The 17129-nt window shown below is 37.7% G+C and overlaps 2 protein-coding genes across 3 annotated transcripts in view; one reads left to right on the top strand and one right to left on the bottom strand.

Annotated features, from left to right (window-relative positions):
* The window catches only part of LOC122574788 (general transcriptional corepressor trfA), a 133079-nt gene that overhangs the window by 57017 nt on the left and 58933 nt on the right, over window positions 1–17129 (bottom strand). The gene's annotated exons all lie outside the window — the stretch shown is intronic.
* LOC122574784 overlaps window positions 9855–17129 on the top strand; it is a 53954-nt gene continuing 46679 nt past the window's right edge. Inside the window, exon 1 of the mRNA XM_043742786.1 lies at window positions 9855–11569. Coding sequence (XP_043598721.1) covers window positions 11467–11569 — 103 coding nt within the window. The 5' untranslated portion in view covers window positions 9855–11466. The remainder of the gene's footprint in view (window positions 11570–17129) is intronic.

Raw genomic sequence — 17129 nt, forward strand, 5'->3', positions numbered from 1 at the left:
TTGCAGTTTATGCAATTTGTTAACGCTTGAATATCTACGCAAGAGGAGAAATTATAGTGAACTAAAGAGCACATAACTCTTGCGAACAATAGTCGTGGAAACGATTGTTCGATCCTTTTCTGAAATGTAATTCGCATGTTGTTCCTACGTTTGATGAAATCAGTTTATAACATGAGTTGAGAATCCCTTGGATTCATTAGAGAAGGACATTCGAATATTTTAAAGTGGCATTCAGTAGGATTTTTTAATTATCTTACACTTCGATGAAATACGTTTAATTGAAAAAAATTCGTGCTTCTTGTGTCGCCCTCGAAAGCACGTGACAAAACCAACTGTACGTTCCTTACTCGGTAGGTAAAATCATATGAAATATTTCTATATTCCATCGATAAAGCGGCAAAAATTCCTATGGGGAAAGCAAATCTCATTGTTCAGCCATTTGTTGTAGGCATAGAAGAACTCTATTATAACATTACATCACTACGCATATATTTACTCGAATCACAGATGAGTATGCAAAATTGTTATGAGTGAATGAGATGTATGAATGCACCTTAAGAGTACAAATAGTTCCTAATTTTAAATACGCGAACTATAAATACAAATGGAGATAAAATAGATAAACAATGTGCATAATATATATAGAGTACAAAACCATTGACTATCGACAAACTGTGCACGTAGTCGATTATATATTTTAGTTACACTTTCCGCCACTGTAGTGTTGCTATCTTATTTTATCCCTAGTCGGTATTGTTGGAAATGACAAGATAATGATAAGAGTTTACCATAAAAATCCTAATTTGTACTGGATTGTATATATCTACCACTTAACTACCTATCAGTAAACCTTAAACCCTCCAAAAAATTTTAAAGTATAAAATTGTGCGATGCATTTGATGAATTTAATAAAACTATTGTACACGAATCACATAATTTGCGTGAATGTTAGTGATACGAAACGATTCGCGAAATCGCGAAAATACATTATCCCTGCATTCTGCCGATTACAATTCAATTAGTCAACGCAATGATTCATCGTTGAGCCGTTTTCGAGTGTCGTCGTGGCTCGATTTGTTTGCGAGGATGTAACGAGCAAAACGACGCGTGGGTTCATCATCCGGCGAGGAGAAATTGCATCAACACCTTGCGCCTCTATTAAATCTTTTCCGCATAAGTTAAACAAAGATTTGTGGCTCGCTGATTAACTCTTGGCTTAGTCACGTTCCGCGTGTGTCAGAGTTCATCAGCGCTATCAAGCTTGTGTCGGTGAGTACGTTTGACAACTGCCACTTCTCTGTTAGCAAACGAGTTTTCCTTCCAATATGCAAACTAAAATAATATTTCTGCGGAGCTTTGATTATCAAGACATCGCTCAACAGAGCGATTATTGCAATTTCGATTAATTGAAAATTTGAGAGTAGTCCCTTGTATCGAAGATCGAGAAACAAGAATGAAAACTGAAAGAAGTTGTTACATTTTTACTGAAAAGCCTTTATTCCTGTTGGATCTCTGGAGGGAAGAATTCTTTGAAGATAGAAACAGATTAATTTTTTCCAATGAAGTAGGAATGAATATCCTAAATATTGTCCAAAATCTGCACGATTCGCGAGGCTAAATGTGTCTTGCATATTATTCAATTGTCTAATAATAATACTTTTCTCATCAAAGATTGTTTAAGTGAGAGATTAGAATCTGATACAAAGCTATACAATAAATATGCTACGTATATAATAATTAACAATCTTGATTATCATATGTTTGCTTTTTTCGTTATCTTCCCAGAAAACATTTACTGCCAACAGTATCCACTCGTTTTTTTGTAATCATGCATGAGTTGAAGAAAAATAACTTTAAATACGAAGAATTATAAAGCAGGCTGGTATTACTGCATGTTGAGTTTTTTCTTAAATTAACGCACGACTGCAAAAAACGTAATGAACAGTTCCAAGTAGATATCAACCGACTAAATAGGTCTTATGTAAAAGATCTGTTTAAAGATCGCCGATACACTCTTAAAGAAATATAAATAAATCTATTACGCAATCAAATAGACAAAATTAAAGATATGTATTTCAACGTCTTTTGAACTTCTGGAGCACAGAATTTCATTATTATTTTTGATTCGTTTGATCTAGAAAGATTTTGATACGAATTGGTGCATGGTAGTCCGAGCCTGTTGAATTTCCGCAATTTCATCGTCTGACTATCAGGGAAATTGAGGAGAATTGCGAGTAATGAAACTTAAATGTTCATTAGACTACTTCGACGCTCCTTTCGCAATCTCGCGGATTCTTTGTTACAAATTTACCAGTTGCTAGCGAAAGCATCGACAGTAATAAGCGTGCAATCTCCACGTCGAGTGCATCCCACGATAACGATCTGAAAAATACTCGGGAACAATACGGAGAACGTAGGATTCTAGGTCTCGAGAATTTGCTCATAACCCAACTAAAAAGAGGATTGGTCTCGAAGCAAGCTTTTGCAATTCACCGATGAATCAACGGAAGTAAAAATACATTAGCGAGAGAAGAGGAGCAGTCTTTCTCGTCTTATCGTGAAAACTTTCCTCGGTGGCGCCTTGTCATAGAATGTTACAAAGTCCTCAGATAACCGATGAGATTCCTGGCATTCGTCCATCCTATCTGGCCAGTTTAAAAATTTGGAAAGAATGACCATCAAGCTAACCGTTCAAATTAGTGACGTATATGATGCGCCTCTATGTTGTCAATTGGTATCATTCAGTTTTTAAGTTTCGATTAGTATCGTTAAGCAACTCACAAGGATTTTGATGAAACGTTATATAGACTTTGGAGTATTTTTTACTTGAATTTGTATCCTATCTTTTATATCATGAAGACTATCCTAATGCCATTTTCAATATAGTTAAAATTAAATACCTCTTAAGATTAAATAAGCTAACTCGACCGTAATTTGAATCATTGTGGTCGCCTATGATTCAACGATACCAGTTGAGGGCTAATTATCTAAAATTTTATTATTAGATTGTATAATTATTAACGCAACAATTTTTGTTTCTATATTTTTTAATCCTGCAATTCGCCTTGAGTGTGTATGACACAAAATGAAAATCATATTTCGATAGATACGTATTAAAATATAGATAGTTTTTAAATATTCGTTCTTAGTATTCCATTGAATCAGGCAAATCTTGCTACTTTACCAGCATTCTTTTTTCAATTATATAACTTTCATAAATATTGTTACCGCTTATTATATGAAATAACGAAGATATCTTACGTGGGCAGAGTCGGCGCAACACACTGCATTTATGCATTTCCTGAATTATTTCTTTCTTCCATCTTTGCACTCTTCAAATATTCGAAGTTATCGAATTTCCCTACAATTAGATCTATATTTTATTAATACGCTCGACACGAGAGACATTAAACGATCGTCAGAGCGTTACACGCGAAAGCAAAACATGGAAATGGACCCTGACCGTTGCAACGTTTCCATTTCCGCCAGTCACGACGCAATGTTGGTATTTATCAGTAATAGAAAAAACGGTGGGATTGAAAAATGTCGCTAAAAATATGAAAAATAAGGAAAGAAGGAGGGACATTCGGATTTCACGGAAAAGATCAGGCGGAGAGCGTGAAGTCTCGTGATTGCTGTCACCGCAGCAGAAACGTTGAAACGTGCGGATCGATAAGAGCTGAGTAAAACGTGCGGTTTTACACAGCGTGAGCTAAGTGTTGGGCCGCTTTTACTTTCACCTTTGAGGAAACGTGCGCCGCTCGTGTTGCGGCAGCCTGTCTTTATGGATCAATTATAATACGTCGATTAATTATTTCGAAATCCGAACCTGACCAGTTCCGCCAATATTGTTTCCCGCTTTACTCATTCGATAGCTTGCATCATTACATTTTTAGTCCCGATTGCTCTATCCAAGTCTATATGCAAAATTCTATCATTTCTCCCTTGTCTCTGGATCTGTAATATCAATTATTTTCTATTTCTTAAATCATCCTCTTTATATCAATTTCAAAATGATTATTTCAACGACATAGATGTTTTTAATTTGATTTGATAATGATTTTTATAAAGTGATTAAGCATGGGATTAACGAGAGGCATTTTTATGACGCGTAGGTGAAAGATATTAAGAAAATTCCACAAACAGAATTCATATACGTCCTATCAGCGAGATACACCCCGACAAATGCGCCAAATTTAGACGTCCGCTTAGTAAGTCGTCTGCGCACTCGTTAAGTCGCTCTCGCGACTTTTTTATGTTTCAAATGTTGAAATTTTATATTTCTTATATCAGCAGAAGATTTTGCGAGTCCTGTGTGACTGTAAAAACTACAGAATTTCGGACATTTGAAGGCTCTTTGTCTTAGCATATTGGCTGCTACTAAGATAAAGCTACTGCTTCTTAGGATTATACATATTCACAATGAGTCATCAAAGTATTCGAACATTCATCATAGAAAACTTTTATACCGGTTTCTCACAAATAGGCTATTGTAATTTATAATTTGTTAGAGAAAAATGAATATTAACTCTTCCATAAAAAGACACATTAACGATGATCGTACACATCTCAGTTTATTCTGTGACAACTGTAATGTTCTATTGTAATTCTATCAAAACATTAATTATATTTTCCTATTAACTCTGTTTTTACCTCTTCTGGATGTCTATATACCTTCAGGTATATTCTTTAAAAAAATTGTGGAATATTTCATTCACGAAGAAAGAATAGAAAAATATAAATGTTCTAATAATATCTATTAAACTATGATTGTTCTAATAATAAATATTGTATTGTAATTGTTCTAATATTATCTACTGAATTATAATTTTCATTCTGAGTCATAGATTTGACTTAAATAGTTCGATTAAAAAATGGAATATCTAAACTATTCATATTCGATAAATGCTGTACACATTGTGCACAACATACATGGTTGTACTTGCTGTAGCGTGCCCGGTCATCATGGTGTTAACATCACTTTACACTCATGTTTAATTAAGCGGGTTGTGTGGCAACCGTGCATGGTCTGCATGCTCGCGTTTACGTTAATCTGCATCCATATCGTGACTCAGGATCCGTCTAGTACTATTTTCTAAACCGATTGCGAGACCCATATACCTGTGTGAAGCCACGGTTTAGGTAGCTGCGGACATTTTGGTCGGTGTATGTCCAGTTTGCGTTTATGCGAATATCGATCAAGGTAGGGTTAGGTTAAGCGCCGCGGTAAACTTGGTTCTCATCGACTCAAATGATACTCGAGTCAATTGAAACGTAGTTAGACGCCCGTATCAATTCCCTCCGGATTAATACTGGAATAATAGACAATCGACGAAATCCACTTTCCTATACTGATCAGCGTGCTACATTCACGAAATGAAAAGGAAATATCTAGTATACGAGAAATAAACATTTATTGTATTTTTAGTCAAACAATCAGGAACTCAAATCTATACTTGAGCTGTGTTCTTAAAAACTAATGAAAAATTCGGAAACATACGGGACCACATTGGTATGGTCGAAAAGAAGAGATCAATCAGTTAGATGAAAATATGGAGATATTTAAAAAATAGGTGATCTGTAACGTTTGGAAATTTTTATTGGAATTTTCAGCATTGGAAGTAGGAAGTAATTGTACGAGGCTAAATTATATAAATACAATGAATGATCAAGACTTGTTACGTTATGCTTTTCACTCAACGATTCTGAACTGCAACAAAACTGCATTAGGTGAGCAGGTGAATCATCGTACAAAGGAAACTAGATGTACTAAGATACATACTATCAACTGTATAGTATACACATATATGTACATGTTTGATTTTTATGAAAAGTTGCTATTCGTGTATCTAAACATAAGTTTAAAGCAACGCTAATAATTACATTTAAAAAATGATAAATCCCACTACTATTAGTGTCAGACAAGTTGTATATGTATATGCTTTACAAGAAAATACGAGTCAATCGTATCGAATTGACGTTGACGATCCATTCACTCAACTGAACATCAAACAACTCCAAATTCACCTATTTTCCCATTTCGTTCTCTATCAAAGTTATCGTTACCAAGACTCTTTCGATCCGAGAAACCCCAGCAGGGGAAGCTCAATTTTATTTCAAGCCACGGAACGCTCATTTCTACAGCGTTAAGAATCGGAACAGCACGACGTCGCGTGTGCGAGCTACGCGTCTGATATTTTTGGCGCCGTCTCTTTTCCCTTTTTCTCTTTCCTCCTCTGACTCTCGCTTTGGGCAGTCGTTTCATCGCAGCAGCCGCATTTTTTCCGCTCGATGCACGTCGGATAAAAATATCTTCCTTTTTCTATCCCTCTTTTTCTTTAACATCATTATTCGTATTGGTTCGCGAGGTGTCACGATTGGACGATGGCCACGAGCCTCGATATACTCCGTGTCTCTTTGTGCGACCGTAAATATGCAACGAGAATACTGATATCGAGTCGCAGGGGACATTCGAGAGGTCTCAATCGCTGGGCACCATTGTCGATACAATGCAACCTCGATATGGATCGGTGCATTGTCCAATTACGTCTGACGTGCTCGGTTGCATTGCCGATCGATAATGTTAAAACGAATATCGAGAATATTTCGTTAAAAAAGGAACAAGATACAACTGCTGCTAACGATATTTTTCAAGATATACATCCCTGACATAGAATAGATCGAGTAAAAAGTTAAATATCTAAAATGTATCGTAGTTACTAACAGAAGTATTGGTTATTCGATGAAACATTTATCGTACATAGCGCTATAAATGTCATTCATCTTTTTATTTTTTTTCAAGTTTTTACACCACAAGCCTAAACACGCTATAAAGCTATAAAATCTACCTGAGAAAAGCTTCCCGAAAAGATTACTTCTCGAGGCTACTGTAAATAAATAATAAAATGTTGCGGGAAAAAAACAGTACAAAAACGCTGAATGCTTCAGCCCCAATTTACCCTACAATTTTTTTTCATTCTCTTCGGATTGTTAATTTCATTACAGAATATAAATTCACAAATTTATGTTTCCGCCGTATATGTGTGTCATAATGCGCAGTGAAAATAGAAGGAGAAGCTAGATCTGCATGTAATTTCTAATCTCACGAGATGTGAATCGATGCCAGTCCGATTCACCTTATTTTTTCACCTGGCCATATTGTGGTAACCCTCGGCGAAGTAATTTCGTCTTCCTCTTCGTCCCCTCTGATCCGTTTTTCCTCGGTTACAATAGCACGTTACTAATATGTCGTCGCCACAATTCCGCTACGAGGCAGGACATGTGACATTTTTCGGCGTTTATAGTATTCGAGCCGGGAAGATAGTAAAAGCGATACCTGAAGCATCCATCCCTGCTAGGGATGGTACCCTATGTACCCTTTTTGTTGGGGTGACTTTGCTTAGTGGACGAACGAATATTTTTCTGTGACTTTCATATCCTACTGGTAACTCTACGTTTGTTCTTATTTATAGAAAAGTAACGTTTGAAGCGTGAATTTCATATTCGTCTCGTTAGTTTGAAATTTTTCTTATTTATAAATATAATTAATAATTATAATTATCAATCAATTAAAATTAATATTATTTGTAAATATAAAATTAACGTTCGGGGCATGAAGATTTTTCTTCATATTCGACTCGTTGTTGTATATTTTTTCATTTATAATTCAAATAATGCTTGAAGCATGAAGCATCTTCCGTTACTTTCATATTCGTTTCATCGCTGTAGGATTATTTTTATTTCGAAGAAAGTAATAATCCACAGCACGAAAATTGAAATAAAATAGAAAGGGAATATAAATATAAATACAGTAAAAGAATTCTAATGTATCAGATACATATATGTACATATTATTCATAGATCGAAATATATCTAAGAGATGAGTTAAGTAATCATCGTAAACCCATTTCTAATTTCCCAGCTTTCTATTAGAATTCAATATTTGCAACGTCAAACTGACGCATGTTTACGTCCATTCCTTATCTAGCTTCGCCAGTAAAGTGAGGGTGATCAGGGTGTGACTCAGCTCCTTCCTTCCATCGATATCCGGTGTTCCGTGTCGTTTTGCACGTAATTAGACGGAACTTCAATGGGGCCCGTTCGCAGGTAACCCGCGCGAGCCAACGAGTGAAAGTATGTCACCGTATTTTTCGTTTTTCACGTATTACTCGCAGACGGTGGTCTTGAGACGTTTTGACGTCATGCGTTCCCGCCGATAGCCATTTCCGCGGGCCATTCACTTGACGTCCAAGTACACTTCGCTTTAACGAGATCCAGATAGAAGCCTACCGGGTAGAGATCTATAATATTTATCCAACGTGAAGAACGATGAAGTTGTAGGTACGGAAATAATTCGAAAAATAGGAAAACATACGTGTCCGATCAAATGGAAACGAGAAGATCAGACAGAGGGTTATTAGCAAAGGGTGAATTATGATCGTAAAAGAAACTATGGTTTGAAAATAAACTGCCACGAGTCACACTTTAACCATTGAGATATCACGAGCTCAGAGTAACAATGAAAATTCGTGGTTTTACTCGCTCGAGAGACAGAGAAGAATACGTGTTCGATCGAATAGAAATAAGAAGATCAAACGTAGGTTTACTAAAGTGGTGAATTGCGGTTCTAATGGTTTAAATACGAACTTGCACGAGTGAAAATTCACGATCTTATTGGGGTCCTTTCAACAAAAGTTCGTGGTTTTACTCGCTTAAAAAGTAGAACAGAGTACGTGTTCGATCGAATGGAAATAAGGAGATTAAGATTAAACGTAGGTTTACTAAGGGGGTGAATTGTGACTCTAATGGTGTAAGAATAAACTTCCAAGAATCAAATTTCAGCCATCGAAGTATTACGACTTTATCACTATTGTTTCACCAAAAACGCGTCAATGGTTTCATTATCTCGTATCATTATCGACACGTCCGATAAGAATAACGTTTCGCAGCACACTAAACCAATCCAACGTTTCTAGACCATTAATATTTTCTTTTCGCCATTCACATTACCAACATCGCAAATCTTAGCATACGATATGAAAGATGGAAGAAGTTGACGACTAGTACATTACACCGATTCTCCAAGAATTGTATGGTTAAAATGTACAGTTTGTTTGAAAAACGACAGGATTGTCAATATATGTATTTTAATCACGGCGGATGTTTATGCATATTATGAAATTACTATTCAAATAAATATGTACGAGATGCACAAATAATACACAAAGATTTAAAGGACGAAACAAATCTCATTCCTTTAGCTTTGTTCATAAAAATGTAAATTTGCGTACATGCGCGTAGTTTACTCATCATACTTGTAAAAATCGTTCTTTTATTCAACATCGACACAACTCTAGAAATGGCCAACGTGCGAATAGATTTTGGATTTTAATAATATTATTCCTTTTCGCCATTCGTATTTCAGCTGCTCAAAAGTCATAGATATCGACTAACCCTATAAATCCATACATTTTCAGGAAACTCCTTCCGATAAACAGACTCGTGCAAGTGAAGAAATTCCTTCGGAAATTCGATGCTACGTGTATAATTGGACACGTATTTGGCAAGTAAAATCGAGAAACTTGCAAAAGACAGAGTCGATGATCGAATTCAAAGAGACTCGTTTAACAATCTCGTACGTGTTATCGTATTATCGCATGAGAGAAAGAGGAAAGTTGAAAATTTAGCGTGCCACTCCTATCCTCGAGGGATGCGTGTAAACAGAACGAAGAACGACAGAGGGTTGGTTCTGAAAGGGGGAGAAAGAGAAACCAACGATAGCGTTGGAAGGGGAACACGAGGCAGTCGAGCTCGATGCACTCGGCCGTCTATTTAGTCGTTGGTCGTGCGCGCGCCATGCTGGATCGACAACGATCGTTTTTACGTTGCTATTGCGACCAAATGTGTCCGTGTTTTCCTCATCGACGCGTTAATTAAACAGCCTCCTGGCTCGTGAACGATCGTTGACAACGCCGGGGGGTTGGGGGGGAAACTCGGCGAGAAAATCGGATTAATCAGACCATATATTCCTTCGTTTTTGCAACTACGTACGGAACATTGCGACTGTGATGGAAATCGCGAGTGTCGTTGAAACTAGCCTCGATTCGATGGAAACGTACGTAACTGGTTGTCAAGCGAAAAACCTAGTGTTGTGAAACGAAGACTGTTCTACGAAATATCGTCGCAACGAGGAATTATTATACTAAAGTATACGCGTATGTATTACTAAAATTTCGGTGCCAGTTGAGTCCAAGGTTTCTGCGTTCAACTGTACTGAAACTGTGAAGATTCTGTAATTAAACTAAAATTTGTATTTAAGCTATAATTAAGATCCGTGGAATTAAAAAGTCAGCAATTGGCCCGAGCTAAAATCGGAGATTGTAAAATTATATCTGAATTGAAGCTTTTGTTATCAAGGAGACGGTGAACCAAAGTTGTAGACCTTTAAAATCGAAGGTTCTAAAATTAGATTTAAATTAAAGCGTTTAAAAAGTCGGCGAGCCAAAGGCGAGTCGTTCATCTTAAAATTGAGGATTCTGAAATTAAATCACAATCAACGTTTCTGTTATTGAAAATCCGCGGGCCGAAACAGTTGACCTTAAAACTGAAGGTTCCATCACGCAACTAGAGTACAATTTTCGGAGTTGAGAAACCAACATACCGAGGGAGTTGACCGGCGATACTCGTTAACTTGGTTTCGAAGGCGAACGCGCCGGCTTGATAAGCGTTATCTGGCTGCAATAATTGCAGGCTGTGTATTACGGTCGGCCATTGTCGTCGAACGAGGAGGCTCCGTTGAGGCGAAAGCTGGCGACCGCGTGTGTCAACAGGTGATACGATCGCGAGAGACAAAAGGTCGAGAGAGTGCGACGTTATCAATCGAACAGGAGTTTGAATGAAAGGGAAAGAGTGCGTAGCGAGCTCACATGAAACGAGAGAATAGAATCAAAAAGAGGCTGAATCGATCGTACAGTGCGTTGTAGCGTTTGGTCACGCGATAAGGTGAAGCTTCGCGTGCGCCGCGAGAAACTAGATAGAGTGATAAGGCCGAAAGAGAGTGGAAAAGGAGTCTGGCGCCTCGTTCCTCGCTAAAGTGACACGTCGCCTTGGCCAATAAAACGACAGACGGTCTAAACTGAACGGAATCGGCAGCTGCTCTCCCGGTGTGCGCCTCGTACGTTGGCCCCGTCCGCTTTAATTTCAGATCCAGTCAGACCTAGCATTAAATCCTCGGTCGAGTATCCAGTGAAAAAAGTGATCGGCAGATAACAAGAATCTTTTTTCGGGGCCTTCCAATTGCTTTTCCCCTTTTTTATTTTGCTTCGTTTGAGAAAAAGGGAGTTGGTGTTGTTCCTTTTCATTATCTTGGATATACGAGTTAATAGTGAAACGAAGATCGAAAATATCGTGGACGATGACTGGACGAAACTGATCGAAAGGGGAGAAAGAAACAGAGGATTCGTCAAGATGATGATGGCACCGCAGGTCGTGGGTGTCTTGTTGAAGAAACCGGGACAGCAGAACCACCCACGTTTTCCACCGTTGGACCCACAGGAAACGAAAATCAGAGGTTAGTTTCTTCGTAACGGATCTGCTTTGTATCTTATCTAGTCTCGACTGTGTTTAATTAATAATATCAAGGAAGTCCTGCGAGATAAACGAGTTTCGCCTTGAGAATAAACATTTTTAGGGATCGTTGAACTCTAGGTTGAAGATTTCGCGTGGAATTTAATTATTGGAGATACGAGGCAAGCGTGTTCGGTTGAGTTTAAATTGGTTTGAATGTGACTCTAATGGCGTTACTTGGGCTGGAAGTAGTTGTTTACCAGCCGATTGGATGCGCGAAAACGTAAACTCACCATTCACCACCAGCCTTCTATGCTCGATCCTCATTATATTATCGATGTTATGATTCATTGGGCCGTGTTGTTACAACATTCATCTTATCGGGTCATAACTCGAGGCGCTGTTTCGAATGAAAGTGAATGTTCAACCGTTCCCTGAAACACGCGGGTTTCGCTCATCGGATCTATCGATTTTCTGGATAAACCTCGTATCGAAAGGAACCCGGTGTTTTACGTATCTCGCTGATTAATAGCTTACGGGAATGATTTAGCGTGGTATTCTGACGATTTATCACGCGATAACGGTGAAATACGTTTATTAGTCGTTTTAACGCTCTGAATCTGTATATTGGTTTTGAAAAATTGCTTATCTTGCACTAGAAACTCTGGTATTTACAGATAATATTGTTTATGTATCTCGTGATTATCAAATGCTTGCTTTATTATTTTCCTGTCGTGAATGATTTATTACGTGTAATCCGTTACATAATCAGTTACATAAATATATTTAATAGCGTGCAAAATATGATTTGCCATTTTTAATGTCTGTAACATATCAGCTGAATGATATGAATTGTCGCATTTGGATCTTCAAACGATTCCAAGTGAATCCAATTCACAGATGGAAGATTTTAATCAACAATAAAAAGATTAATATTCATGAATCTTTTCAAAATAACGTGGAAACACCGTGACGAAAGTAGAAAGATCATAATCAACAATAAAAGGGTTAATATTCATGAATATTTCCCAAATAACGTAGGAACGTCGTTATAAAAGAAAAAAGATTTTAATCAACAATAGATGCGTTAATATTCATGAATGTTATCCAAATAATATATAAAAGTCGTGACGAAAACAGAAAGATTTCAATCGAGACTAAAATGATTAACAATCACGAATTCTTTTCAAATAACGAGGAAACGTGGCAGAAGAAGAAAGATTTTAAACAATATCAAAATAGTTAACATTCAGGAAGTCTTTTTACGTAACATAGAAACGCCGTGACGTAGAAGTAGAAAAATTTCAACTAATATTGAAGTGTTAATATTTGCGAATTTTCAAATAACGTAGAAACACCACAAGAAAAGTAAGAAGATCTCGATCAACGTCAAAAGGAATAATATTAATGTTCACGACTTCTTTACGTTTAATATTGCAATTAATATTCACGAATTCTTTTCAAATAACATGGCAACGTCATGTCGAAAGAAGAAACATTTCAATCGACATTGGAAAGATTAACATTTAGAAATTCTTTTCAAATAACGTAGAAACGTCACGAAGACAGCAGAAAAATCCCAACTAACGTTAAAAGGATTAATATTCGCGAAATCTTCTCAAATATCGCGAAAATGCCGTAACTGGAGGAGAAAGATTTCAACCCACGTTAAAAGAATTAATACTCCACGAATCGTTTGAAAATATGTAACATAGAAATATCGCACTGAACATAACGGAAGAACACGAGCCGTTCACCAAGCGCCGCCATTCCTTCACTTGTCTTAGCATAATAAAAAAAAGCGTATCACGAAATTCTTGCGGTCCCCCGGGCGACTAGTATGGTCGGCTTTTTCCGCAACGGAAACTCGCAACCTCTCACGATTCGATTGACAATTCGTGCTCCGTAATCCGGTATCTGGGCTACCGTGGTAACGGGATACTTTTACGCGGTTATCCACTCTGGGGAACATGAAAACTGGCTGTCTAGCGTCGGCTTCCACTACGAGAAGCTTCTCGTTCCTTTTTCTCCGCATACGAGCTCTACGATCCGAGGGATCGTAGCCCTGACACCGTCCATGATTTAATGTCAGGGTTGACGACACCCGAGGAAATTTCACCGGCTTCGATGACAGGATTTATACGAACCTTTAATCACCGTGGATCGATCGAGGTCGAACGAAATTCTGGAAACTCTTCGTCTCGTCGACGGATTTTCTTCGTTTCTGAATACATTCCGTGTAAAAATACGGCTGAATTTCATTTTGCGGCACACCAAGTTTCTCATCTGTCTTAGTAACATATGGTAGATAGTTTATAACGAGTAGGATCCGAATATGGTTATTTCAGTAGTTAGTCGTAGGTATGTGAAAGTTTATTCTATTCTTTTCGTCATATCATTTTAATTCTATAGATCCATGTACATGTATAACACGCATTATGAATGAAATTGCATTTGCTAGTCATAATTCCACTTTTCGCAACGATTTCCAGTTAATCTTGTTTATAGATAGATGACAAATAACGTAGTATCTGTTTTGTAACGTTTTATCTAATCTATATCATCCGATTTCAAATATCAATCACGATACGTGGCTTAATAAACGATATCCCGAGTTCTAAAAGATATCACTTGAAAAAATCGGTAAGAATACCTGGAAAGTTCTTCGTTGTGTATCGCGTAGGTTCAGGGTTGAGATAAAAGTGGGAGGATCGCGCGAAAGCTTGTTGCGCCGTGTGGTTAATTGTGACTGACAAGTGGAGTACCTAAATTCCATCGTTTACGGCAGGTCAAGAAACAGTAAAAGGAAAGCAGGTGAGTCTATCAACGTATCCGTACTGGTTTTGACGCCGCCACACTGAATTTCTACCTGCCTTCCTCCCCCTGTACGATCAATTATCAAACACCATTTCTCTTCTAACGGAAACTTCTCCAATTTTTAACTCCTTACCTGTTCTATTTACAAGCTATGTTCTGACTTTTCAAAATGGAACGTGTCAAATAACACCGTTCACGGAAACGAATTTATGATAAATGTTAGTTTCTATGGAGGCAAATCTCAAACTTCAGGACCATATAATGGATCCACATATCATTATAATTATTCGACATCTTCATCAACGAATTATTTATTTACGAATAGCATATGATAAGGAAACATCAGCTGGTCATGCACAATTTTCTACGCAATGATGTGACTAACAGTTCCTTCTTCGAATGTTATTCTTTGATAACTTGCGTTGGGATTATCGCCAGTTCTTTGTAAAACTCATTTTCCTAACTGAAATCTAAAAATTCGACCTGCTTCCCATGTTCCACAATTCAGAAAATTACCCTTCAATATTGTATCTCTTAATCGTTGACATATGGCAGTGAACGAATTTATGATCGGCTGTCTGCAGTGCGAAAAACATTATTCACGCGATAAAAAGATTCCTCTCTTATGATATTACAGGCTCATCTCGGAAATGTTTTATAAAACCAATGACATATGGAGACATATTTATCAAGACTTTTGCTTCTGACGAGTACCACATGGTCCTCAACTTTGACTGCAACTCCTCGAAACACCCCGTATATCCCAATGACTTATGTAGCATTACCGTTACAAAAAGATAGTGGTTTCGATTTTTTACTTTCACAAAGAATACTTTTCCCGGCAGCGTCGACTTTTCCCCGGACACGGCCGACCCAGCAAATTCGGCACTTAATCGTGCAGAAACGGAGTTAATCGAAGGGAAAGTTTCTTTATACGCGAATACGAGATGTTAGGGCATTGCGTTACGCTAATTTTCCAAATTCTCGATAAATTTTCGAGCCGACCAGGTTCGAACGAACCGTGTATAGATGTTGCAGAAGGGGAGTTTGAATCCCTTGCATTTCATTTTTCGAAGCATCTTCAGTTCCTCTCTTCGGTTCCCCTCGAAGGATTTTTCGCGAAACGCGAGTCCTGGCATAAAGGAGCGTTCTTTGTGGCGCAGAGGGGCTTTGCAGTTCTTGTAAATAGCCAATGGGTCCCCTTAAAGAACCCCACGGAACTCGCACGAGTGTCCGCAAATGGTGACACACGTTTCACACTTCGAGGTCCGCGTGTGCGAGCCGGGAAACAGGATCTCCGGATTTTTTAGGCTGTACGCAAGTGGCTGTTGCCTTGCCGTAAATAAATTGTCGCTCATGAAATATCCGACCAATGGTCGAGGTGAAATAAATTTGCAACTCAATGACACGGCCTCCACGATAACGTCCACGTTGACAAGAGACACGACTGGGACGTTTCTCCTCGAATTTCGCGATCCTTTCGGACGTGTATGCTTCGGTATGATGGTTCAATTTCTTATCGACCTTGAATTCGAAAGACGAAACTCTTCTCCTTCGAGTTTGATAAATTTAAGGATTTTTTTGAAAATTTCATCTTATGATGTGATCGTCAAGTAACTTTTGGCTTTCAACGCGTTATGTAAATGTGCAAATGTAGGAAACTTAAGCGTGTTTTTATTCACGATTACACTTTCTTATCTATCTCGAATTCGAGAGGCTGTTCCTTCGAATTTGATAATTTTGACGATCTTCAAATTCTATTCATCGTTTCGGACAATTTATAACGACGTTCAAGAACTTTCGATTGTCATTACGTTTTAAATGATAGATATTACTGCAGACATACGTATGTTTCCTTTTTACGATAATATTATAATCCTGTGAGAAGATTTATGTTCTTAATAAATCTGATGAATTTCTGTCGGTTTCAGTCTTTTGACTATGCCAGTGTAGCATTTATTTAACGAAAAATTTATGTGAGATTCAACTGTGGTATTGTGCATCTTCGTGACTCACGTAATTTCTTCCTGTTCAGGGAAGATGTTTAATGCCTTACGAATTTCCTCACTTCTGACGCATCAGAACGGATCTATGATCGTGCGAATTATTTTACCAAGCAAAATTCCCACTTTTTTATATACCTTTGGCTGCTATTCTTTAAAGTTGGATTGTATAGATTTGAAAGCATATTCATTCTAAATAGAAATGTTAAATGGTATTTCGATTAATAGTATGACAGTAGTTTTAGATTAATAGTACACTATAAATAGTGTGAGAATAATATCAAATGAGTCTTCTTAAATATCCTTTGTCCGAAGGAAGACTCGAATATGTCATTTAAGGAAGTCAGAATTGGTATTTGCGAGTAGAATGTACTGTATCGTAATTCCCGTTGCGTCGCGAGGACGCCAGCTTGTGCACGCTATTGAAATTTAGGTCACAGCGTCGAATTAAGCACGGTTCACAAGTGCCATTGACGAAAACCCGCTACGACCAGGGATTAAGATGTATACACGAAGATAATGTTCAATCCCCATTCGTCGAGTTTCTTCGAATGTCCGCGAATCCTTTCATGAACTCAATTCTATCCTCCTGTGAGAAGTTTGCCCCGGCTGATACGTTTACGAGAATTAATTCCTTAAGCTTCTCTTGTTGAAGGAAAATGGAGGAGCTTTATTGAACAAGAAACCATTGGGAAGTCCTTTAACGACAAACAAAAAGAAAGATGTACCACGTTTTCTACTATT

Source organism: Bombus pyrosoma, linkage group LG14 (assembly GCF_014825855.1).
Source record: "Bombus pyrosoma isolate SC7728 linkage group LG14, ASM1482585v1, whole genome shotgun sequence".
Taxonomy (NCBI): domain Eukaryota; kingdom Metazoa; phylum Arthropoda; class Insecta; order Hymenoptera; family Apidae; genus Bombus; species Bombus pyrosoma.